The sequence below is a fragment of the Oncorhynchus masou genome, chromosome 23 (genome assembly GCF_036934945.1).
Source record: "Oncorhynchus masou masou isolate Uvic2021 chromosome 23, UVic_Omas_1.1, whole genome shotgun sequence".
Classification (NCBI taxonomy): Eukaryota; Metazoa; Chordata; class Actinopteri; order Salmoniformes; family Salmonidae; genus Oncorhynchus; species Oncorhynchus masou.
In genome coordinates, this window is record NC_088234.1 from 52,212,950 (window position 1) to 52,239,790 (window position 26,841).

General features: G+C 42.0%; 1 protein-coding gene across 1 annotated transcript in view; it reads left to right on the plus strand.

Moving 5' to 3' along the window:
• The window catches only part of LOC135511025 (protocadherin-15-like), a 278,688-nt gene that overhangs the window by 130,173 nt on the left and 121,674 nt on the right, over positions 1–26,841 (plus strand). The window contains exons 13-17 of the mRNA XM_064932482.1: positions 2,957–3,106; positions 11,943–12,136; positions 13,514–13,646; positions 13,898–13,977; positions 18,324–18,417. Coding sequence (XP_064788554.1) covers positions 2,957–3,106; positions 11,943–12,136; positions 13,514–13,646; positions 13,898–13,977; positions 18,324–18,417 — 651 coding nt within the window. The remainder of the gene's footprint in view (positions 1–2,956; positions 3,107–11,942; positions 12,137–13,513; positions 13,647–13,897; positions 13,978–18,323; positions 18,418–26,841) is intronic.

Sequence of the window (26,841 nt, forward strand, 5' to 3'; positions counted from 1 at the left end):
TCAGCGATACGCCATCCCATCTGGGTTGCTCTTAGTGAGACTATCATTTGGTTTCCAACACACCTCCAGACTTGTAAGGACTATTTGACAAAGAAGGAGAGTGATGGAGTGCTGCATCAGATAACCTGGCCTCCACAATCACCCGACCTCAACCCAATTGAGATGGTTTGGGATGAGTTGGACCGTGGAGTGAAGGAAAAGTAGCCAACAATTGCTCAGCATATTTTGGAACTCCTTCAAGAATGTTGGAAAAGCATTCCTCGTGAAGCTGGTTGAGAGAATGCTAAGATTGTGCAAAGCTGTCATCAAGGTAAAGGGGTGGCTTCTTTGAAGACTCTTCAAATTTAGAATATAGTTTAATTTGTTTAACACTTTATTGGTTACTACATGATTCCATATGTGTTATTTCATAGTTTCGATATCTTCACTATTATTCTGCAATGTAGAACTGTAACGACGTTCTTCGTTTGTCGAAAGAGAGTCGGACCGAAATGCAGAGTGTTTGTTACTCATGTTTATTAGTGAAAACAAATAACGAAACTATACATGAAATAACGAATAAATACAAAACAACAAAACGGAACGTGAAACCTATTACAGCCTGACTGGTGAAATTAACACAGAGACAGGAACAATCACCCACGAAATACAAAGCGAAACCCAGGCTACCTAAATACGGTTCCCAATCAGAGACAACGAGAATCACCTGACTCTGATTGAGAACCGCCTCAGGCAGCCAAACCTATGAAACACACACCCCTAATCAGCTACAATCCCAATAACTAAAAAAACCCACTAAATACAACAAACAATAAACCCATGTCACACCCTGGCCTGACCAACTAATTAACTAAAACACAAAATACTAAGACCAAGGCGTGACAGAACCCCCCCCCCCCTAAGGTGCGTACTCCCAAACGCACCTCAAAACCATAGGGAGGGTCCGGGTGGGCGTCTGTCCATGGTGGCGGTTCTGGCTCCGGACGTGGACCCCACTTCATAAATGTCATTGTTCCTCCCCTTCGCGTCCTGGGATGATCCACCCTCGCCGCCGACCATGGCCGAATAGTCCTCACCCAGAAACCTACATAACAGAGGAGCAGCTCGTGACTGAGGGGCAGCTCGTGACTGAGGGGCAGCTCGGGACTGAGGGGCAGCTCGGGACTGAGGGGCAGCTCGGGACTGAGGGGCAGCCCGGGACTGAGGGGCAGCCCAGTACCGAGAAGAAGCCCAGTACCGAGATGAAGCCCAGCCAGGCAGTTGAATCCGGCAGATCCTGGTTGACTGGCGGATCCTGGCTGACTATCAGATCTGGCAGATCCTGGCTGACTGGCGGATCCTGGATGACCGGCGGATCCTGGCTGACTGGCTGATCCTGGCTGACTGGCAGATCCTGGCTGACTGGCAGATCCTGGCCGACTGGCGGATCCTGGCTGACTAGCAGATCTGGCAGATCCTGGCTGACTGGCGGATCCTGGCTGACTGGCAGATCCTGGCCGACTGGCGGATCCTGGCTGACTAGCAGATCTGGCAGATCCTGGCTGACTGGCGGATCTGGAAGAGTCTGGTTGACTGGCAGATCTGGAAGAGTCTGGTTGACTAGCAGATCTGGAAGAGTCTGGTTGACTGGCAGATCTGGAAGAGTCTGGCTGACTGGCAGATCTGGAAGAGTCTGGTTGACTGGCAGATCTGGAAGAGTCTGGTTGACTGGCAGATCTGGAAGAGTCTGGTTGACTGGCAGATCTGGAAAAACCCCACTAAATACAACAAACAATAAACCCATGTCACACCCTGGCCTGACCAACTAATTAACTAAAACACAAAATACTAAGACCAAGGCGTGACAAGAACATACAACAAAAGTAGGTGTGTCCAAACTTTTGACTGGTACTGTATATTCAGGACTCTGAAAGTGCTCGTTCGAACATTTATATATTTCTTAATTCCTTTTTTTTTAAATTGGGGGATTTGCATGTATCGTTTTGTTTTGTTTGGTATTACGGCACTGTTGGAGCTAGGAACATAAGCATTTAGCCACATCCGTGATAACATCTGCAAAATATGTGTACGCGACCAAAACGATTTGATTTGAGATTTGTACATGGACTTGTTGCTTTGATAACCCACTGTTCTAAGGATATGTGACTATTATCTTTGAAGAGTTTCGTCAATAGTATGTTTATTATGTCTATGTTGAGGCTTTGATGGTTGCCATTTTGCCATTAGAATGATCCGGACTTATGAAAGAAATTGCTACAATTTTAAATTCTTGAGCATCAAGCAGTTGTGTTATATTGTCTTGGGCAAGCAATGGTAAGAGAATAAGTGGTCCATTTAAATTGAAATCACGCCTTTAATGTTCTGTATTCTGGCTTCAAGGGTTCTGTTTTGTTTGGTTGTCCTTTCTTTTGGGTTGCGCTCACTTACTGTTTGTGTTTGTGTACGTCACAGGAGGTTGGTGGCAACTTAATTGGGGAGGACGGGCTTGTGGTAATGGCTGGGGCAGAATAAGTGGAATGGTATCAAATACATCAAACACGTGGTTTCAATGTGTTTGACATTCCATTTGCTCCGTTCCGGCCATTATTATGAGACGTTCTCCCCTCAGCAACCTCCTGTGGTTTACGTGTCTGTATGTGGGTGTGTGTGTGTGTGATGGTGTACCTTTATACAGTAAGTCTCAAGTTTGATTTAGTTTTGTGCCCCTCCAGAGGAAAACATCAACATCTGTGTTGTGAATTAAGCCAGGGGGACCGGCAATATCACATTAAAGTTGTACCCTTTACCCTTTTATGTACCTTTTATTTGTTCGTATTTACTCTGTTTTTATCAGTTTGCTATTGTTTGTTTAGTCAGGCACTTAAGTTGAAAAACGTAACACAAAAGGGAACTGGAAGAGAATTTGCAAGAAATAGGCTTTGTCCTAAAGGCAGGATTTTTACTGTTCTGTGTATAGATGATGGCATCAGATGGGGTACAGGAGAGCACGCGGGTGACTGTCAACATCCTGGTGATTGACGCCAATGACAACACTCCCACCTTCGGTGAAGTCTCCTACAGCGTTAAGGTGTTCACTGACATGCAGCAAGGAGAAACAGTACTACAGGTAATCAATACATATCTGTCTCTAACTTCCTGTCCCCCTTTCTCTCTGGCTCTCATTCTTCTCTTTTTCTCTTTATGTCTCTCTCCCATGCTCTCGCTCTTTCTCTTTCGGTCTCTTCTTTCCCTCACACTCTCTCTCTCTCTCTCTCTCTCACTCTCCCTATTTCTCCCGCCTCTCTTTCTCGCGTCCAGTTTCCGCAAACAAACGTTGCCTTAGATCAACATTCCCAGCCCCAGAACAATCCACTCTTTCTTTGATCAGAGCTGATGACTCAAGAACAATCTACTTTCTTAATACAGTGGTCCAGACTCAAATATCATCAGCTCAATATTAACATAACTTGACGTAATACACTACCATGAGTCAACAGTCAGGACTCCAAATCAATCTCCTCTCCTATAACAACAACTGTCACTGAAATAGCTCCAGGGTCCTCCCGGGGTGCGCAGCGGTCTAAGGCGCTGTATCGCAGTGCTAGAGGCGTCACTAAAGACCCCGGTTCGATCCTGGGCTGTGTCGCAGCCTGCTGCGGCCCGGGAGACCCATAAGGAGGCCCACAATTGTCCCAGTGTCGTCTGGGTTAGGTAAGGGGAGGTTTTGCCCATCACGCTCTAGCGACTACTTGTGGCGGACTGTGCGCATGCATGCTGACTTCGGTCGCCAGCTGTACGTTGTTTCCTCTGACTCATTGGTGCGGCTGGCTTCTGGGTTAAGCGAGCAGTGTGGCTTGGCAGGGTTGTGTTTCGGGGGACGGATGGCTCTCAACCTTTGCCTCTTTTGAGTCCGTACAGGTTTTACAGCGATGGGACAAGACTCTAACTACCAATTGGATAACACGAAAAAGGGTTTTAATAAAAATATTTGCTCCAGGGAGATCTGGTTTATGGTTTGTCGTCCTCTCTACAATCTGTCTGAATGGATTGCAGAGTTTATTTAGTTTGACTAGGATTCTAGTTTGATTGGTTTAAAGGTTTGGGGTTGTGTTGGGTGTGTGTGAGTGTGTATGAGTGCATGCGTGCACGTTTTTGTTTAGGGTCAAATTGTTTCCAGCAGGAAGTCCCCACATTGACATATCTGGTTTTGTGGGGTTCGTTCAGCAGCAGTGTGCGTTTGTCTCTCATTTGGTAAGCGGAGCATGATCTCCCATCTCAGTCGCTCAGCACACAGTCACAAAAAAAATGTCAGACATAGAAAAGGTCAAGTTTAATCTGTGTTTAAAATCAGCTGCCCAGCCCAGCTGAAATGAGGCCAGGGGTCACGTGGCGGAAGACCATTTAACCTGCTTTTATAAGCAGTTTATATGAGAATCTCCTGGCCTCTAAGGAGGCAGGTTTATTTGATGTTGCTCCTCTTGCTTTTTCATCTCTTAGACATCATAGCTCTATATGGAAAAAGGGTTCAGTAAGCTACCTTAGCACGGATTAACATTGCAAGGCCTTGCAGATATGGAGCTGACGTTAAATTAAAGCCTGGCTATGGGTTCTAAACGGTGGTGTGTCCAAATGAATTGGCCAGAATGGAGGGGTGGATGTTTCATTTTGGAGATAGCACAGCATGGTTCTAAGATCTATTTAAAACAAAAAACTACATTTTAAGTGAGAAGTAGGCATTAGTCTGAAGCCGAAAAATAAATAAATTTCACATGAGCACCACAATGCCTACTGTACTCTACCCATGCTCTACTTAGGTTTTCCAGCACACAGCTTTGACCTACTACAGTAGCTATGTTGGTCTATTGTATTTCAAACATGTGTAGGCAGGTTTCTTATTGTATTTAAAACTTCTCAAACAGCCTAATTCATACTCTTAAAGGAGGTGCTCCCACAATAATGTGACTTGTACCGCATACAAATATTAAGTATTGGATTTTTCACGCAGCACTTTAATCCCACATTTTCAAGCTTTTTTTATTATATGAATACAAGACCATCATGCTTGATTGAGCGAGCTGTTTTGTCATGTAGTAATGTGGTGTCTGCCTGTACTTTTTTAAACCTTTTTATTTAGCAATGTTTATGATAAGCCAATATATTGCTTGATCGGGCAATGCGGTCCAGAGGCTCCATACGGAGGGTGTGGGGAAATTGCGGAGACTCCGGAGGCTTGCGCAGGCCAAATCAAGCTCTGTACCGCATCGCCATGCGTCTCCCACATTTTGCAGAGGGCTCTGTATAGCTCCGTATAACTCTGCATTGACATGATTGGTTGATGGTAGGTGGGGGAGAGGTACGTCCTGTATAAACCAAAACGTTCTTCCTTGACAACTTCCTTCACAACAGCTCTGCTCTGCGAAGCGCAAGAAGTATGAATGCCGCATCACAGTAAATGCTGTCCCGCCAATACAGACACCAGATTGACAATAAATCGGTGTTTACGCTTATGCTATGCACCCTGTCATATACGCATTATCTTGACACTAATTAAAACCTTTTGTTGACTAGGGGGCACTATTTTCATTTTTGGGAAAAATAACGTTCCCATAGTAAACGGGATATTTTGTCAGGATAAGATGCTAGAATATGCATATAATTTACAGCTTAGGATAGAAAACACTCTAAAGTTTCCAAAACTGTAAAAATATTGTCTGTGAGCATAACAGAACTGAAATTGCAGGCGAAAGCCTGAGAAAAATCCAATCCGGAAGTGACTCATCTTTTGAAAGCTCTGCTTTCCAATGGACTTCCAATGGGCTATCAACCAGATTACTTTTTCTCCGTATTCCCCAAGGTGTCTACAGCATTGCGACTTAGTTTTACGCATTTATGTTGAAGAATACCCGTAAGCGGCTACATTGCGCAACTGGTCACCTGATGGCTCCCAGAGTGATTCTCGCGTCAAATACAGAGGTAGCCATTATTCCAATCGGTCCTACTGAAAAACCAATTGTCCCGGTGGATATATTATCGAATAGATATTTGATAAACACCTTGAGGATTGATTATAAACAACGTTTGCCATGTTTCTGTCGATATTATGGAGCTAATTTGGAATATTTTTCGCCGTTTTTGTGACTGCAATTTCCGGACGATTTCTCAGCCGAACATGAAGAACAAACGGAGCTATTTCACCTACAAAAATAATATTTTTGGAAAAAAGTAACATTGGCTATCTAACTGGGAGTCTCGTGAGTGAAAACATCCGAAGCTCATCAAAGGTAAACGATTTAATTAGATTGCTTTTCTGATTTCTGTGACCAAGTTACCTGCTGCTAGCTGGACAACATGCTATGCTAGGCTATCAATAAACTTACACAAATGCTTGTCTAGCTTTGGCTGTAAAGCATATTTTGAAAATCTGAGATGACAGGGTGATTAGCAAAAGGCTAAGCTGTGTCTCATTATATTTCACTTGTGATTTTCATGAATAGAAATATTTTCTAGGAATATTTATGTCCGTTGCGTTATGCGAATTAGTGTCAGTCGATGATTACGCTCCCGCACGCGGGATGGGGAGTCACTGAGGTTAAATGGAATGTCTGTTGATGACAGGAAGCTTTTGTTGTTGTTCATTCACTCAGTACTGATTGAACTTTTATTTCTCTTGCTTCTTATTGTAAAAAAAATGTAACAGTTGATATATTGCAAACAGTCACATAGCTAACCAAATTAGGAAGCATTACAGTTATAATGGATTATAATGGATACGTCAGATGTCCCAATGTTCTTTTGATAGGGAAATGTTCTTTAGAATGGATCTTTCAGAGTACCATACTTAAGTATTTAAACAGCTGCCGACTGAATATTCCTGTGTTCCTCTTTCCTCGAGAAGGTTTCAGAGTTTCTAACCATTTCATACTTTTCAGCTCACACTGTCCGTGTACTGGTCTTGTAGAGTCTAATGATTCGTGACGTCCGGTTGACACCGTTCACCTGCTTGGTCGGATGTACATTTCGTCACGCACTCTGGAAAAAGGGGCATTCCATGACGCCGACATACTGTCTGTGCTCACATGGGTGTGGTCACTAACTGGTTAAGACTTCATATGAAAACAATTATCTCATTTAGAAGGCTGACATCCCATCTTCTCACAAATAGTTTCATATTTAATCATATAAGTTCCACAACATCTGGATGTGAATCTGATCACTGGGAGATATACACATTCAGAGATACAGTTATGTTCTACTGGCCTTAGTTACATCACAAATTAGTAATGAATTCGACATGATTGATCTTTAGGTACCCACGGACCCTTCCAACTGTTTGGATTACAGAAATATTGTTTCATTATCCAACCTTGGATGTCACAGTACTACAAAATCTCTCTGTTGTCACGAATGAATTTTTAACTTCCCTTTCATTGTGTGGGAGAGAGAGAGTTCCTGCAGGTATTTATGACCATCGTAAAATGGCCAACTTCACCTCCCTCCCCCTCTGCAGGAGGGGGGGAGGATCTGGCACCTATGAAGTCATGACACCATTCTACTGCTAATGTTTGTCAATGGAGATTGCATGGATGTGTGCTCGATTTTATACACCTGTCAGCAAAGGGTGTGGCTGAAATAACTGAATCCACTTATTTTAAGGGGTATCCACATACGTTTGTATATATAGTGTATATTGTCAACATTGAGTTGTGCCGGTGCATGATCCATCCATACAGCTAATATTACAGCTTTGTTGGCTTGTAGCTAGCTAACATTACTGGCTAACTTTATTTGGCTATCTAACTGGCAATAGCAGCCAAGGACATTCGCTATCTTATTTGTGCTTATTTCAGGCAAGTGTCAAGTCTCAATGCCAACAGTTACACAGATGACTTCAGCCATGTGAAAACCCTTCCATAGCAAAATATAGCTAACTTCCTGTTCTAGGAGCTTGCTTCTTATCCGACTGGAGTTGGCTAGCTACTATAGCTGTTGCTGCACAACCCAAGTGACTTGGTTAGGTTTTAGAACTCTGAGATTCATCTGAAAAAAATCTAGGATTGTCAGAAATGCTACAAAAAGTTAGCACATCGTTGGTTCTTAATGGACAGAAATGAGCATGTGAGAGCAATTTAAATGATACATTTAATAAAAAGTGTTGCACCTACAAACTTAATCAGTCTGAGAGGTGGCAAGTCTAATGGTTACTTTATGGACCCTGTCACCTCGTAATAACCCAGTGTCTAGAATTTGAGAAAGGTATGGGCAAAAAGTGGTCTGACAACCCTAATGAAGACCCTGTCAAATATCCATTATAGTGGTTCTCGGTAACGGCTGGACACATCATGACAAGAGGCGGGAAGTGTGTTGTGTACCTCCAAGTTGATTTGAGAATTTTCACCTACATTGGTGTCATATTGGCTTAGATGTGATGGTCGGGAGATGTTATTTAACATTGAGCTTCCAGTTACCAATGCATATACTATTGTAGGGGCTATCATTCCCACAATAATCATTTTGGTGTGTACAGATTTACCATATCTGACATCTGATACATCTGAAGACCTACTTCTATGCAAAATATTTATCTGCTTCTAATGACGAGATTCAAATCAGGTTTTTTCAAATACTTTGAGCATTTGATTGAGCCTGCCTGTAACAGGTGTCGTCGGAAGGATGAGACCAAGGCACAGCGTTCTTTGAGTTCCACATAATTTAATAATGAAGTGAAACTTTTAGGAAAAACAAAACAATAAAGAATACAATGACCGAACAGCTTTGTTGTGCCAACTACCTGCGCACAACCGAAAGAACAAGATCCCACACTGGAGGGGAAAAAGCTACCTAAGTATGATTCCCAATCAGAGACAACGATAGACAGCTGTCCCTGATTGAGAACCATACCATGCCAAACACAAAGAAATAGAAAACATAGAAATATGAACATAGAATACCCACCCTAGTCACACCCTGGCCTAACCAAAATAGAGAATAAAAACCTCTATGGCCAGGGCGTGACATTGCCTGCACTGGCAGCTGGACAGGGTTTTCACTTTTGGGACTATTCCAATCTTCTGTAGCACCAGACAAACTCAAAGGAAACAATACTATTTGAACTCAGGTCCGATAATGACATCAGATGTAGAATTAGGCAGACATATTAAAGGGGCAGTGCAATATCAAAACTAAAATTGTGAAAATCATGATAATGCCCTTCTTTTGTAAGATCTGCTTGGAAAAAAATGCTGGAATTTCAACCTGTTCGGTGGGATTGAGTTTTTGGCCCAGATCATGACAGCACAATCTGTTTGTTCTGACCAGTGACCAGTTATCTTTTATTTGCATATATATCCTCCTACTTTGAAGGGGTAAGCGGGTCGGCTGATTAAAAACCAAGCATTTGCCAAATACAATTGTGAAGTAGTCAAGACAATCGGTAAAGGGTTTGGCTTCTGAGACCGCTTGGAAATTAATCATAATCACCTAAGCTTTATTAAAATATAAAGTTTGAGAGGAATAAAACAGTGAGCTGACATTCCCTTTTTATCTATGCATTGTTGGCCGGCCCACATTATTGGAGCAATGCTGGTCCTGTTTTGGACGTAAGTAAAAACCCTCCATGATAAAGGCTACCTGTCCATTCCTATCATTTAGATTCTATCATGAAACGAGAGATGAGAACCTTGTATTTAGAAGTTATCTGTAACCTTTAAAAATGGCTTGTTTTCTGTTTATTTTTATTACGACAAAAATGTATTAGAAAGATTCACCTTCCTGGTTTTATTGTGACAACGTTCCTGTCGCGTTTGCAATGCAACTTCTGGAAATGTGTGAATGAGATCTGATCTGTAAAATGGTTCCCGATTATATTCATAAAACATGGGTCTATTTGGGAGGAGTACAACAGTGAGTGGACATTCTCCCTTTCTCTTTATATTGAATCTTTTTCCAGCTACTGTGAAAAGTTTGGATGTGCATAAAATCGCCCCCATAGTCTGCGTTGTTTTAATATTATATGCCAACGGGGAGAAATTATGGTGCCTGTAAGTGTGACACAGCCTATTTGTTGTTTCGTTTAGTTTAGAATTATTCATTCTATTTTTAGGCCTTATCAATAATGTATTTAAACTTGCTTATTGACCATGTTTGGCATGTCCATGCTCAGCCATATTGCAATTTACAGTAGTCCTAGCCCTTATATCAGTGTGAATGCTATTGAAGCCATGCAATTACTAGATCCATATGGACTGCAAATGGGTTCAACTTAACACATTTGGCAAAGATTCTGTTGGTCTACATTTTGTTATTTCATTTCTGTAAGCCATTTAACAACGTTAGTGGACTAATATTGGAATTGGACTTGATTCCAAGGCAATACATAACATTCCGTAAATACACAACTTAAAGCAAACACATATTTCGCCTTGGAGCACGTTTTGATTGGCTAGTAAGGGGCCAAGCCTGGACACACCCACAACTTGTTTATTCATCAAACCAAGACCATTCGCACCAACTCCAGCAAGTGTGCCAATAATTGTGATTGTGAAAATATTTTTACAAAATCTGACACACCACTGAACCTATAGCATTACCACCTGATCTTAGATTGACCCTTGCGTTAGGTTTGTTAAAATAGAGCCAATAGATTCTCACTCAATTGGGATCAATATTTTAGAAGGGAGGAGAAGTTGTTTACTGTAGCAGTTAGAAAAGTTCAGTAGTTCTGTTTACACACTAGAGGTGCGCGGCTATAGCCCATCTGCAACTGCCCGACTATATCTGATAAAGTGAAATTCTGAGGCCTGCACCCAACCCAAACCAGCAAATATAGAAAATGCAATATAGACTACAGTCAAAGACTGCAGAAATATTTATTTGTTTACTTTTCTGGCTCTCCCTTTATTTTCAACTTTCTCAGCTTGGTCTTATTGAATTCAACTTCAACAATGTCCTTTTTGCCTCTGTGGATTGACTTGAACTTTTTCGGCCCTTCCTAAAAGCATTATTTGGCGATTGGCTCTGTAGGCTATTTGGCTCACATGTACAATTAAATCCGGAGGTTTAGGCGTATGCAATAATACAAGACAGCCTAAAGTAATTCAAGAAAAACCTCAATGTAGCATATATAAATAACACAATCATTATACATTTATGACATTTTTAAGGTATTGTTTCTCTTTATTCAACCCTTCCGTCACCAACCCTGTTACAGGTGTGTACTGGAGGCGAAGTCAGGTGCAGGAGAGCAGAGTATAGTAAACAGGCGCACGTTTTTATTCCAGTCCAAACGAAAGCACACAAGTACAGAAACATGCCCAAAACATGGAACATGAACAAAAGTCTGGCGCGTGACAATACCCACATAACATAAAACAATTTCACACAAAGACATGGAGGGGAACAGAGGACTAAATACATTCAGTGTGATTAGGGAATGAAAACCAGTTGTGTATGGAACAAGACAAAACAAATGGAAATATGAAAAATGGAGCGGCGATGGCTAGAAAGCCGGTGACGTCGATCGCCGAACGCCGCCCGAACAAGGAGAGGGGCCGACTTCGGTGGAAGTCGTGACACACCCGCCCTTCAGCCACTTAATATTTAATGACCCTAAACCTGTCTGTCCCATGGATATATCCGCTAGGACGGCGGGTTATGAGTCAACCCACTCATCACTAATACACACAGTTTACAAGAGCACCCGTCTGGTAAATGTCACTCATTGTATGCCGGTCCTGTACACATAACATTACAAAAACAGGTGGGGCCCTCTCACAAATCACTATTGCCTGCTTTGAAACACTTTCAACACAGTTTAGTAAATTGAATAGTTGGCGGCTTTGAATGTTGATTTTAGGGCCCCCCACACCCTGCTGAGATACACTGAATTATTCCTCTCTCACACTGACACTCTCTCTCTCTCTCTCTCTCTCTCCCTCCATCTGTCTCCCCCTCTCACTCTCTCTCAGCTGATTGCATTGGATGCTGATGAGGGGTTAAACGGTCTGGTGACCTATGAGATCCTTGCCGGAGCGCAGGGTGTTTTCATCATCAATAACCGAACTGGACGAATCACCATCGCACCCGGGATAGCCCTTAGCGTGGGCCTTTCTTACGCCCTCACAGTGAAGGCTGCGGACAATGCACCAGAGATCCAGAGAAGGTACATTCATTTCATACATTCATTTTTATATCTGTTTGTTCTTTCAGCATTTATTTTACTCAATTACACCTTTCATTTATGAATGTGTTTACTAAAAAATGACTGTATATTAATATCTATGGATTATTTAGGTGATGTTTGATGTAAAATCTTGTTTCTTACTCAGTTTTTCATTTTTCGGACTTCTTCAGTTGGCCAAGTATTCCATTATTCATTAAGTCAGGATTTCATACGTATTCATCCATCTTATTTAGTCGTTGTTCCATCAGATTGTTTATTCCTACTATACAGTCACTTGTAGGACTATTCAATTCATGCATATAGAATCAATGTATTCTTTATTGAATGTGCATATTGAGTCATGTATCCGCTGTGATGGATGTTGTGAATGGTAAGAGGTTGTATGAAAACATATTTGACTGGCTGTTGAGACAAACTGTTTAGAATCAAGTATCATATGGCCTCATTCTTACTGACATTAGAAATATATCTTTTTCATGTATTTCTCTTTATTTTCAACTATCATTGATAATGGTGTGTTGCTTTTTATGTAATTGTAGCTTCATATTCCTGTTGGCAAGTAGCAAGTGACTAGCAAACTCTTCTGAAAGTTTATACGGACTCTCTTGGCCTAGGCTAAAAGCTCAAACTTTACGTCAGTATTGGAGTTTTGAACAGAAAGAAGTGACTCCTGCAGTAGAATGGGTTTTGCTGAAGATAGTTTGCCATGACTGGGTCAGACTGTGCAAACACAAATCTATTGGCCTTGGCAAACAGTGCCTCTGTGTGCATACTGTTCAGCAGCTTTTTCAACACATGCAGGCTACCGGTTGGAAACAGAAGCACTTTCTGCATGATAGCTCCTTGTTTCTGTAAGGGCTTTCAATATGCTATATTCAATATCATATTTAGCTTACTGTATTTGAGGGCACGGCTCCCTCCTCATTGGCTTGTTCACCTACCTTTATCAGCCTCTTTCAGCATGATGTCCTTGTTGGATGCCAGGAAACCCATGACAACCTTCAATTCCCTGATGAACCACCAATGTACTATTACACTTGTGCTCTAATATATTAGTACCCTTACACGATTCACAATTTTTCAATACATTTAAATTGAAAAAATGTTGGCGTTCACGCGTGTATATGTTTGATTAACAACTGCACTGGACCAAGAAAATATTGAGTCAAAAAATGGCCAGGACTAAATTATTCAGAATTCAAATTAATTTGGTTGGAGACAGGTGATTCTTGTTTACTGTGTAATGTTTCTCACCTGTGGTAATTTGTAGGTGCCTACAGGGTAGCAATAGCCATTGAACCTGAAAATCAGACCATTACCTTTACTTCTGCCCTCTTGTTGCCCCCACCCCTCCAGGAGCTCTATCACCACGGTGTACATCGAGGTGCTGCCCCCCAACAACCAGAGCCCACCACGCTTCCCCCTCTTCATCTACAACCTGGAGGTCAGCGAGGCCATGAGGATAGGAGCAATCCTGCTCAACCTACAGGTGAGAGACGCACAGCAGGGGTCAAAGGTCACATAACTAGATCGGTGGAGGTCAGGAGAGGGCAGTGTGATTACTCAGGTTGAGATCATGGAAGCATTTGAGTTTAGCAAACAGCAATTACTAAACCAGCCAGTATGAATTATCAGATGTGCTGTAATATCATATGATTTAATAGATTTTAAGCATTTGTGTTGGCGGTGGAAGTAAACACATCCTTGATTTCTATCTTCTGTTCTTGTTGTTTTTCATAGGCCACAGACAGAGAGAATGACCCAATCACATACCAGATTTTGAGTGGGGATACCCAGCAAGTCTTCAACCTCTCTAAAACGTAATATGGATGGATGGATGATTCAGAATAGCATTTGTGCCTTGTCTTGTTTCAGTCCTTGAGAATGAGAAATATTAAAGTTGTTAGTAGGAGTAGTGATAATTTGGAAATATATTTTAAGGAACTATTCACAAAATGAGGCACAATTATCCTAACAAGCCTCTTGTCTAGAATGTGCCCCGAGTCAATGGCCTATACAATTAACCTAACTTGTTACATTTGGACAAGGTCAAAATTCAGAACATTCACATCTGTCCCCGAGGCGGACAGGATTATGTGGATACTTTTTCTGATTGGACCTGAAGCAACAAATTACTGGGTTCACTAAAGGCTTGGTGGTACAAAACCTTAACATGAGCCAATGCCTGTTATGACTTTTTAATAGGTGATTTAACTGAAACCGATGCAGATCAGCTTTGAAACTTTATAGTGAAACTATGGCTTGTTTAGGCCACAAAAATATGTGATATGTAAATAATGATGGCAGCATTAAATACAGTGCATTCGGTAAGTATTCAGACCCCTTGACGTTTTCCAAATATTGTTATGTTACAGCCTTATTCTAAAATATTTTTTCCAAATTGTTTTCCTCATCAATCTATACAAAATACCCCATAATGACAAAGCAAACAGATATGTTTATTTTTTAGCAAAACAATTACAAATATATTTTACATTTACATAAGTAGTCAGACCCTTTACTCAGGACTTTGTTGAAGCACCTTTGGCAGCGAATACAGCCTCAAGTCTTGGGTATGACGCTACAAGTTTGGCACACCTGTATTTTGAGAGTTTCTCCAATTCTTCCCTGCAGATCCTCTCAAGCTCTGTCAGTTTGGATGGGGATCTTCGCTGCACAGCTATTTTCAGGTCTTTCCAGAGATCGGGTTCAAGTCCGGGCTCTGGCTGGGCCACTCAAGGACATTCAGAGACTTGTCCCAAGGCTACTCCTGCTATGTTTTGGCTGTGTGCTTAGGTTTGTTGTCCTATTGGAAAGTGAACCTTCGCCCCAATCTGAGGTCCTGAGCACTCTGGATCAGGTTTTCATCAAGGATCTCTCTGTACTTTGCTTCGTTCATCTTCCCCTTGATCCTGACTTGTCTCCCAGTCCTTTCCGCTGAAAAACATCCACACAGCATGATGCTGCCACCACCATGCTTCCTCGTAGGGATGGTGCTAGGATTCCTCCAGACATGACGCTTGGCATTCAGGCCAAATAGTTCAATCTTGGTTTCATCAGACCAGAGAATCTTGTTTCTCATGGTCTTAGAGTACTTTAGGTGCCTTTTGGCAAACTCCAAACGGGCTGTTATGTGCATTTTTCTGAGAAGTGTCTTCCGTCTGGCCACTCTACCACGAAGGCCTGGTTGGTGGAATGCTGCGGAGATGGTTATCCTTCTGGAAGGTTCTCCTATCTCCACAGAGGAACTCTGGAGCTCAGTCAGAGGGACCATCAGGTTCTTGGTCACCTCCCTGACCATGGCCCTTCTCACGGATTTCTCTGTTTGGCCAGGCGACCAGCTCTTGGAAGAGTCTTGGTGTTACCAAACTTCTTCCATTTAGGAATGATGGAGGCCACTGTGTTCTTGGGGACCTACAATGCTGCAGATATTTTTGGCTACCCTTCCCCAGATTTGTGCCCCGACACAATCCTGTCTCGGAGCTCCACGGATAATTCCTTCGACCTCATGGCTTGGTTTTTGCTCTGACTTGCACTGTCAACTCTAGGACCTTATATAGACAGGTGTTTGCCTTTCCAAATCATGTCCAATCAATTGAATTTACCACAGGTGGAGTCCAATCAAGTTGTAGAGACATCTCAAGGATGATCAATGTAAACAGGATGCACCGGAGCTCAATTTCAGTCTGAATACTTTTGTAATTAAGGTATTTCTGTGTTTTGTTTTTAATACATTTGCAAACAGACAAAAAACTGTTTTGCTTTGTGATTGTGGGTTATTGTGTGTAGATTGATGAGGAACATGTTATATTTAATCAATTTTAGAATAAGGCTGTAACGTAACAAAATGTGCAAAAAGGGAAGAGGTCTGAATACATTCCGAATGCACTGTATATTGAGAACAGAACAACAACCCCCTGGGTCAACTGCATCTATCATCATCCATGTTTAGAAAGCAGAGCTTTATAAGCTAGCTAGTGGAAGTTCTCTACAACATCCTCCCCTATAGCCTAGAAAGCACATACAGTCCTCAGCCTCACTGAGTTGTTACACGGGTCACTGCTTGAAAAAGAGAAGGAGGGGAGAAGGAGGTGGAGAAGGAGGATACAACCAGAAAGAAGATGAAAATTGTCATCAGCCACCCAGTGCCAATACAGTCTGTCAGAGCAAGGCATGGGAGAGGAGGCGGAGGGGGTGGAGTGAGAGAGGGATGGAGACGAGAGGAGAAACACCATAAAATATTTACGAGGCAAGTGCTGTTTACTGCCCCTTAAATAAACAAGGGAATAAAGTGGGAAGCGTCCCGTGCAATGGCGCCGCGGTGAGGAGACTTGGGGAGACTGAAAACAAGGCACCCTTTCAGCCATTTATTAAAGCCTCTCCCAGCCATGCCAGGAAGGCTTGTTTAGGCATTGTTTCCCCCTCTTTTGTTTTAGTTTGTTTACTCTTAATCTGTCTCCATGTTGGAGCAATTGTTTGTATGGAGGGATGATTACTTCACGCAGGCCCAGTGGTGGCAGCAGTAAGAAAAGATGTGACAATATCTCCAGGACTCTGAGACATCTGTGGTTGGTACAGGAATCTCTCTCCGAGCAGATACAATTGACGTCTTCCTAAAACAAGCGCATATTCTACTGTGTCTTTTGGAGAGGTCGAATGGTTACACATTACTATAACAGCCCTCAGCAGATTTGCTGTATAAGTACCACACTGTATATTCCCCCTAACCAGGTGCTGGGGGCTTCTGATGAATCGAAGGATAATTAACCTGTAATGTATGCTTGATGAGCATGCAAGATAATTATGGCATCCTAGTCAGAGCTGCTCTCTCATTTTTCAAGCCCATCCAGAATTCTTGAGGGGGATGATGGGGCGGCATAGGTTTTGTGCAGCGTAGGATGTTCAGATTCAGGCCACATATGGTGCTGGTTTGATACGGCCATATGAATAATGGGCTCCTTGGTCTATAACTCCCTCTAAATGGAGCAGGTTCCCCAGAGGCATGATGAGTAGAGACAGAGAAACTCAGCCTCAGATCTTTTCCCACTTTTAGCCAGGAATAGAGAGCAAAGATCACTACAACAAGGCCTGGACACATCACCCGTATGATACACACAAAATATGCTACAGAGTCAAAGAGAGTACCTACAAGTAGAATAGCAGTTACCAGAGATCATATGTTCAGTACTGGGGAAAATACTTACAGGTTCATGCACACGGAAAGAATCAAATAAGGTGTGCAGAATCACTGACATGCAGCACGACCTTCCTACACTCGCCCTCCACTGTGTGTTAACAAGATCCTATCAATCTGACAACAGCTTCCTCTCTCTAGGTTCTCCCCTGTAGCTGCTGGCCGCTATCATACGTGATCAGTGTCCTCTCAAACAGGGTCGGAGTAGAGTTCACAACTTCGAGCAGCTTGGGATGAATTCCCTTTTGTCTGAGAAGCAAAGATCATCATCATCATCATCATTATTATAATCATCATATTCAGGTTCAGCTTCACTGCTCTTTGTCCCCAGGGCTTCATTCTGTGCAGAAGATGGATTTTAGGCCTTTGTGGCCATGAGCACAACAGCTTGGCTGTGGAAGACACTGCTTTGCATTTTTATGCTGTTTGGAGAAAAATGTACTTGGCCTTGTGAACGCCAGCTGAATTGGTGGCAGAGAAATGTACGGACCATAACTAAGAGAACTCACTTGGAAAATGGACAACTTTAATCAAGCTTGGAGCTGGTCCTCTCAGGCTGTGATGCATTGGGGGGCAGACAGACAGGCGAGGAAGTGTAGGCTCTGTCACGCCATGGCTGACCTGCCTGGTCAATGAAGCTTTAAATTATAGCCATGAGAGTGCAGGCGGAAAGGAGAAAAATGTGTAGCTGCATGTTTCCGTCTGTGTTTCCAATCGTGTGAGTGTGTTTGTGTGTGTCTGTGTGTGTGTGTGTGAGTGAGAAAGGGAGACAGAAAGAAAGAGAGAGGTGTGAAGAGAAAGTGTGTTCATGTCTCAAGTACACCTGCTCATTATACTGTACTGTAGCTTATCCAGCCATTGCAGATCCACTAGCGAAGAAACCAACAAATCCTGGATGGATTTAGTAGAGCATGGGTTTTGCTGTTGACTAATGTTGCTGTGTGTTGTGTGTTGTTGTCTCTCCCTCTACAGGATAGGCCTGCTGCTTTTGGGGAAGCCTCTGGACAGGGAGACAACTGACCAGTACCGTCTCATCGTCACTGCCTCTGATGGCAACCCAGGCGGGGTGAGAATCTTTTATTCAGTTAGCAAGGGTGCAACGGTACACGTACCAAGCCTTCTGTATGGGGAGCTGCCTCTTGAGTAAATATGAGCAACACAAAAGAAATGTCAGGCTTTTCTGTTAAATGAGCCTATGTGCACGTTGTAATCAAAATTCTAATCTGAATTGGCACATTTCAAACTGTCCTTTTGTGAGGCGCAACAGGGAACTAGTTCTGTACTATGGCGATTGGTGTGGATGATCCTCCAGAAATGGAGGATCTTACATCATCGTTTAAGTGTCCAGTTTGGGAAGATTTTGGGCTTCCCATTTGATTACAATGGCAATGGACAGAGAGTTGTGGATAAAACGTTAACAGTATGTTGCCACGTTCAACATGAATACCCTATGCAGCTGCCAGCACCTCAAAATTGAGCTCAAACTTGAATGCCGAAATCACCCCAGTATACCGGAACAAGACGGAAATGCAAATAAACTACAACACAACACCGTCTCCCCTCTGCATTCAAACAGCCCTTGGCAGCTGATTCTGACCGGGCCAAAGAAATTACAAGAGCGATGGCTAGGTTATGTTTATATGTTTTACAGTCTATGGTTTATAGCCGCGGATTTGCGCCCAGTCTCTGTGGCTGAGAATAGGGGGTTTCAGCACCTCGTGAAAGTACTCAAGACACTTTACGAACTTCCCTCTTGCACCCATATCAGGAAACAAGTAGTACACACTCTATATAAGTAAACCATAGCCAAAATGTTTGCGCTTAATTAACAGCAGCAGCCCATCACGTTACCCCAGAGTGGGAGATGGACCGTGCTACAGACACGCATCTGGCACTGAAGGAAGCAGTGTCATGGTGCGTTCTAACCAAGTGGGAATTTACCACATACGACTGAGAAAAGCCACTTCAATGGCCTCCAACTGGTAATTACTAGTGGGAAACTTGTCTATCATCCTAACCACCCACTTCTCCCATAAGGTGACCTCTGACGTCACCTACTAAGGAAATGGCCTATATAAAAGCATTTTCGGCAGTTAAGTGCAACAACAATTTTTTTTTACAAAAAGCAATCTTTAAATGTGGTTTTTGAACTCTATACATTACAAGCATGACAGCTGTACTTTTAGTTTATGATTGGCACAGTTTGTTGGCCATCAGCCAATCGGCGTTTCTCAACAAGTTCAAATCACATGAATCCATCCAATTGGCATTTATGACTTCACAACTGGTAAATTCCCACCTCCCACATGGTTACAAAAGCAACATCTGAGTGGAAACTTGAGATGCCAAACATAACAATCCTGTCACAACAGACAATGCAAGGAACATTGTGAATGTCTCTGTGTCCAGTATGGAGGACGTTAGAGGTAGTTTCGCTAGCAAATGCTAACTAGCGTGAAAGACAGCATTTTCTAAAAAGACAATATGATGGTAGAGGAGGACAGAAGGAGAAAATGAGGCTACACAATGGACAGAGAAAAGTCAGAGTGGAAGTGACAGACCAATAAAGAGGCAGAGAGAGAGTGGTGCCCTGACCTCAGAATAAGGTGACCAGCTCTGGCCCTCTGTGTACTAATGTTGATTAAAGGATTGTAAGCAATGTTCCCTCTAAGCTGTGTGTGTGTGTGTGGGCGCAGCTCCCCTGGGACTGCCACGCAGACTAAATATTATTGAACTTCACTCAACTTTCTAGAGCAGTGGTCACCAACCGGACGATTGCGATGGACTGGTCGATCTCCAGGGCATTCCTAGTCGATCGCCAAACATTTCTGTATAAAAAACAACTATAAAGCCATGTGTTCCTATTTTTTTATCAGTCTCGGGCTGTTGGCGGTAGGTTCACCCGATTCAGCTTCCCTGCGTGCGGGGTAGGCAACTGTTGACATTTTTAACCATGTGTCTGAAAGTACAAACTCTGCCTTCCCTGCGGGCCCGGAGAGCAAATCAAGTGCACTATAGGCATACCGCTGGCCAATCGGATGGCTCAGATTACCATTTATGCAGGAACTAGCAGGTATAAAAGAAAGCTACAGCAAAGTTGATACTGGAAGACTTCAAAACGTTTAAAACCATGACGAGAGAGACTGTCAGTGAATACACCTAAGAGCTGCTGTTTTTATGAGTGAGTTCATGTTTGTCAACACTTTGTATTCAACACTTTTCTAAGTCATAAAATGCGCGTTCTTCCTATTTCCATTCAGCGCTACAACAAGCACTGCAGCAGTAATGAATGAGTAGGAAAGTGTACTCAAATCAAATCAGTTTATTTGTCACGTGCACCGAATACAACCTTACAGTGAAATGCTTACTTACAGGCTCTAACCAACTTTGCAATTTAAAAAAAATATATACTGTAACTATAGGCTTGCAATGTTATTACTTTTTTTAACTTTATTTGACAAGTCAGTTAAGAACAAATTCTTATTTTCAATGACGGCCTAGGAGCAGTGAGTTAACTGCTCGTTCAGGGGCAGAATGACATATTTGTACCTTGTCAGCTCAGGGATTTGAACTTGCAACCTTCCGGTTACTAGTCCAACGCTCTAACCACTAGGCTACCCTGCAACTTGGTTCTTTTTTAATATCTCAGAATATCTGCTGTGACTGACCATCAGATGCAGGCACCATCAACCCAGTAAAATAAAAATAACAAGCAAATTATTTAAATGCTAGCTAAACTCAGCTGTGCCTGACAAGTAATACAAAAATGGATCTATTACCTTTGTGATCATATAGCCATATATCTAAAATGTTGAAATATATACTGAACAAAAATATAAACACAACATGTAACAATTTCAACAATTTTACTGAGTTATAGTTCATGTAAGGAAATCAGTCAATTGAAATAAATTCATTGGGCCTTAATCTATGGATTTCACATGACTGGGCATGGGCAAATCCATGGGTGGGCCTGGGAGGGCATAGGCCAACCCATTTGGGAGCCAGGCATGCCCACTGGGGAGCCAGGCCCAGCCAATCAGAATGAGTTCATTACAGACAGAAATACTCCTGAGTTTCATCAGCTGCCTGGGTGGCTGGTCTCAGACAATCCTGCTGGTGAAGAAGCCTGATGTGGTGGTCCTTGGCTGGCGTGGTTACACATGGTCTGCGGTTGTGAGGCCGGTTGTATGTACTGCCAGATTCTCTAAAAAGTTGTTTGAGGTGGCTTATGGTAAAGAAATTGACATAATATTATCTGGCAACAGCTCTGATGGATATTCCTGCAGACAGCATGCCAATTGCACGCGCCCTCAAAACCTGAGACATCTGTGGCATTCTGTTGTGTGACAAAGCAGCATATTTTAGTGGCCTTTTATTGCCCCCAGCACAAGTTGCACCTGTGTAACGATCATGCTATTTAATCAGCTTTTTGATATGCCACACCTGTCAGGTGGATGGATTATCTTGTCAAAGGATAAATGCTCAATAACAGGGATGTAAACTCATTTGTGCACAACATTTGAGAGAAATAAGCTTTTTGTGCTAATGGAACATTTCTGGGATACTTTATTTCAGTTCATGAAACATCGGACCAACACTTTACATTTTGTGTTTATATTTTGGTCAATAAAAAAAAATGGCCCAAACAACTATGCATTGGCAGGGATATTCAAGCAAAGCCAATATGAGGTGATAATGTATTGGACCTATAGCTTACTGCACAAACCTCATTGCTATAGTACTGTTTTTAATTGATTAATGTCGCACATTATTACATTTTTTAAAGTAATGTAAAAAAAATCTGAGGTAGATCTCGGCTTGCATTTTCACTCAGTGATCTTGACTCATAAGGTTGGTGACCACGGTTTTCCCTGTTAACACTATCACGTGTCCCTTTATTGTGGCAATTGTGATCGAATCAACGCAATATTAGCTACTTTCTATGCAACATACTAAAACAAAACTAACTATGCAAGAAATGTTGTTGTAGGCAAAACGCATAGGACTAGGATTTTAATGCACTGGCATGCACGACTCAGCCCATACTCTACACAGACCAGTGCGGTATAACCAATTTGAGCTGCAGTACACCTATTCTCAGAAAAAAAAGAAACGTCCCTTTTTCAGGACCCTGTCTGTCAAAGATAATTCGTAAAAATCTAAATAACTTCACAGATCTTCATTGTAAAGGGTTTAAACACTGTTTCCCATGCTTGTTCAATGAAGCATAAACAATTAATGAACGTGCACCTGTGGAATAGTCGTTAAGACACTAACAGCTTACAGACAGTAGGCAATTAAGGTCACAGTTATGACTGTGAGACGCCTACAGGGAGACAGGACGGACAGCTGATTGTCCTCGCTGTTGCAGACCACATGTAACAACACCGGCACAGGATCGGTACATCCGAACGTCTCACCTGCGGGACAGTTACAGGATGGCAACAACAACTGCCCGAGTTACACCAGGAACGCACAATCCCTCCATCAGTGTTCAGACTGTCTGCAATAAGCTGAGAGAGGCTGGACTGAGGGCTTGTAGACCTGTTGTAAGGCAGGTCCTCACCAGAAAGCACAGGCAACAACGTTGCCTATGGGCACAAACCCACATCGCTGACCCAGACAGAACTGGCAAAAAGTGGTCTTCACTGACGAGTTAAGTTTTTGTCTCACGAGGGGTGACGGTCGGATTCATGTTTTTTGTCGAAGGAATGAGCGTTACACCGAGGCCTGTACTCTGGAGCTTGATCGATTTGAAGGTTGAGGGTCCGTCATAGTCTGGGGCGGTGTGTCACAGCATCATTGGACTTAGCCTGTTGTCATTGCAGGCAATCTCAACGCTGTGCGTTACATGGAAGACATCCTCCTCCCTCATGTGGTACACTTCCTGCAGGCTCATGACCCTCCAGCATGACAATTCCACCAGCCATACTGCTCGTTCTGTGCGTGATTTCCTGCAAGACAGTAATGTCAGTGTTCTGCCATGGCCAGCGAAGAGCCCAGATCTCAATCCCATTGAGCACGTCTGGGACCTGTTGGATCGGATGGTGAGAGCTAGGGCCCCAGAAATGTCTGGGAACTTGCAGGTGCCTTGGTGGAAGAGTCTGGTAACATCTCACAGCAAGAACTGGTAAATCTGGTGCAGTCCATGAGGAGGAAATGCACTGCAGTACTTAATGCAGCTGGTGGCCACACCAGATACTGACTGTTACTTTTGATTTTGACCCCCCTTTGTTCAAGGACACATTATTCCATTTCTGTTAGTCACATGTCTGTGGAACTTGTTCAGTTTATGTCTCAGTTGTTGAATCTTGTAATGTTCATACAAATATTTACACATGTTAAATTTGCTTAAAATAAATGCAGTTGACAGTGAGAGGACTTTTTTGTTGCTGAGTTTATATACACATTTCATGGAATGTAGGCCCACATTGAACAGCTATTTCCATGTTAAAATGTTACAGGATGTATTTTCTCCATTGTTTTTGATGGTAGGCCACTCTGGTAGGTCTACAGTAGGATAAGATAGCCACAGCAGCCTACTCGACCACTGTTAAAACTATTAACTTAATGCCGATACAGCCTCAGTGTTCACAGTAAATGTATGCTGGAATTTTCACAACATTCAAGTTTGCGCTCAACAGACCTGAAATTTGCTCAGTGCCAGATTTTTGTTTTAAGGAACATTGATTGCAAGGACCCTGATCTAAAATCAGTTGCGTGTGTGTGTGTGTTCTTGCATGTGTCTGTTACGATGGAGTCCCCATGGGAACAGGAAAATTACTGTCTGACCCTGCAGCCCATCAGGAGGTGCAGTCACAAAGGGAAGAGAGGGTGGACAGGCTGAGAGAAATACAAAAAGATGTCTAATAGACTGAGAAACAGTTCAATAGGAGATTATGGTGTTAGATTTATAGAGTGGGAGAGATTGTGTGCAATTGATGAGAGAGAGAGATATACACTACGGTCGCCATTCTGGGATGCAGTTATCCCCTTCTCCAAAAACATAGCAAAACGACATAATCTGTTTCAGTAGCTATAGCTAGTTAACTATCTAGCTAGGTGTCATCATCTTCAATATCCCTAGTTAAAAAAATAAGACAGTTTTCGGATTTGGTTGATGATGGTCGGACTCTGTCTGGCCAAGTCACACTAGCCATACCAAGCAACAGAGCTAGGTAGCTGGTTAGCTTGTTAAGTTCTTTATTTAGCTAGCTAGTTATTTTCTTGAACTGAAGTAAGATTTCAATAGTAGAACAACAAGTGGTTGCCTAGCTTATTGTTCATGATATGGATTACTAAATTACTAAAAGATAACAAATTATTGCAGTTTCCGATCATTGTTTTCAGGCTGGTTGCATTGGTGCTAGCTAGGTAGATAGCTACCCCAGAAGTGGGTAAAAAATATTTGTGATTGACTTTGTCATACTCCAAACCGAAGTCAAAGTAGTATGGAGGTCTACCTCCAGTTTCCAAACTATCATCAATGTTGAAAAAAATGCTTGAATATACTTCTGTATTTTGACAAGCTAGGATGAATCAGGTGCAACTGCTTGGGAAGTTGGGATGTGGTTAGCTGGCAGGCAGCAGCTGCAGGAATACCATCCTTTCTCCCTGTCTCTGGAATGGTTGTATGTGAGGGAGAATGTTGGACTATCTAGCTAACAGTTTTTATCCTGCTTGTTTGATCCTGATCTTAATTCAAATTATTTTCCATTCGGTCTAATAAATAATTGCTTATTACCAATGTGGTATTGTAAACACATCCTGGCTGCTGTGTGTACTTGTTTGCAAAGAAAAAAAATATCTATATATAAAATATACATATAAAATATGTATTTACAGCTTTGACAGTGCTACTGACCCTAGTGGTGGCGCTTGGCTTGCGCAAACAAATTATTTGCTGTGTATATTTCTTGACACGCAAAGACCCAAATGGCGTTCCATACTTGCAGGACCCATAAATCCTCAAACTTCCAGAATGGATGGAAAAATGGCAGCCATATTGGTCAGGGAGAAATCCAAACCATTCTAATTGGAATTAATGGCAATAGAGCCATAATCCTAATTTTACATATGCAGGAAAATAAATATAAGCCATGTGATATATCAGAAATTGTGTAATATAATTAATGTCAACCTGAAATATTGTAATACAATTATAAATACAATTTATACAGGTTTTATACACATTTTCTGTATAAATAGCCTCTAAAATACATGAAGCTGTACTTGTTGCATTTACATTTACTTGTCTATCATCAACTGATTTCAGCCAGTGTATGGATGTCAATTGACTGTATTGTTTGAATGGAATGTTGGCATATTTGCAGTTAATTTGAAAAAATGTATAGAATCATTCCTTTAAAACTATCTGGTTGGCTAAGTAACAAACATACAGTGCATCAATTCTTCAAATTCATTATTTTACACTATCACAGCACTGGCAAACCTTGGTTGACCAACCATATAAATATAATCAGCGATGTAGAGGAGTGTAAATGTCATTTACACAGCTTTTTATTTGTGAAATAGCATTTACTCACCTTTTATTTTGTTAATTAGCCTTGACCCACTTATTATTGCGTTCCCAGTGTTGATCAGAGCTCAGAACGCTTATATTCTTTATTACGGAGTTATTATCGCACCTGCCTCTTTGCGAACGAGTGGAATCATCCTATTCAACCAGCTTATATGAACAGGAGTTAGCATTTAGCAGTCACTTATTCTAAACCTGAAAAGGGACAACTTCTACATGTTATGCAGTGAAAACATATATCCAAATTGGACTTAAGTAATCACATTGTGGGCCTGTTACAATACATAAATCATGACAGATTTGACGAATATCCACTTTGCTAGATCAGACATGTTGAATGCGTGCCAATCCGGCGCCTTTTTCTATCCCCCACGGTCTGCGTTCCATTGATCTCCTTACCGCATGTATGGAGGGCCCCCCTCCCGATTCCCCTCCAATCAAACAGTCAAATCTACAACCTCATCTTCAGGCATGGACACACCATTACACACACAGCACCACACTTCTGTCAATGTGCCCCAACAGTACATTACACTGATAAATATCAAGCAGATGCAAGCGTGTAGCTCCATATCCAACTCAAGTGTTGCTAGCAGACACTGACTATTGAGGTCAGATCACAGACTATTGAGGTCAGTTTTCCAAATCAAATGTTATTTTGATTTGGAAAACAACAACTACTCAATACACACAAATCTAAAAGGTTATTTATTTATTTATTTATTTATTTCACCTTTATTTAACCAGGTAGGCAAGTTGAGAACAAGTTCTCATTTACAATTGCGACATGACCAGGATAAAGCAAAGCAGTTCGGCACATACGACACAGAGTTACACATGGAGTAAAACAAACATACAGTCAATAATACAGTATAAACAAGTCTATATACGATGTGAGCAAATGATTGAATGAGGTTGAATGAGAATATGTACATGTAAGTATATGGA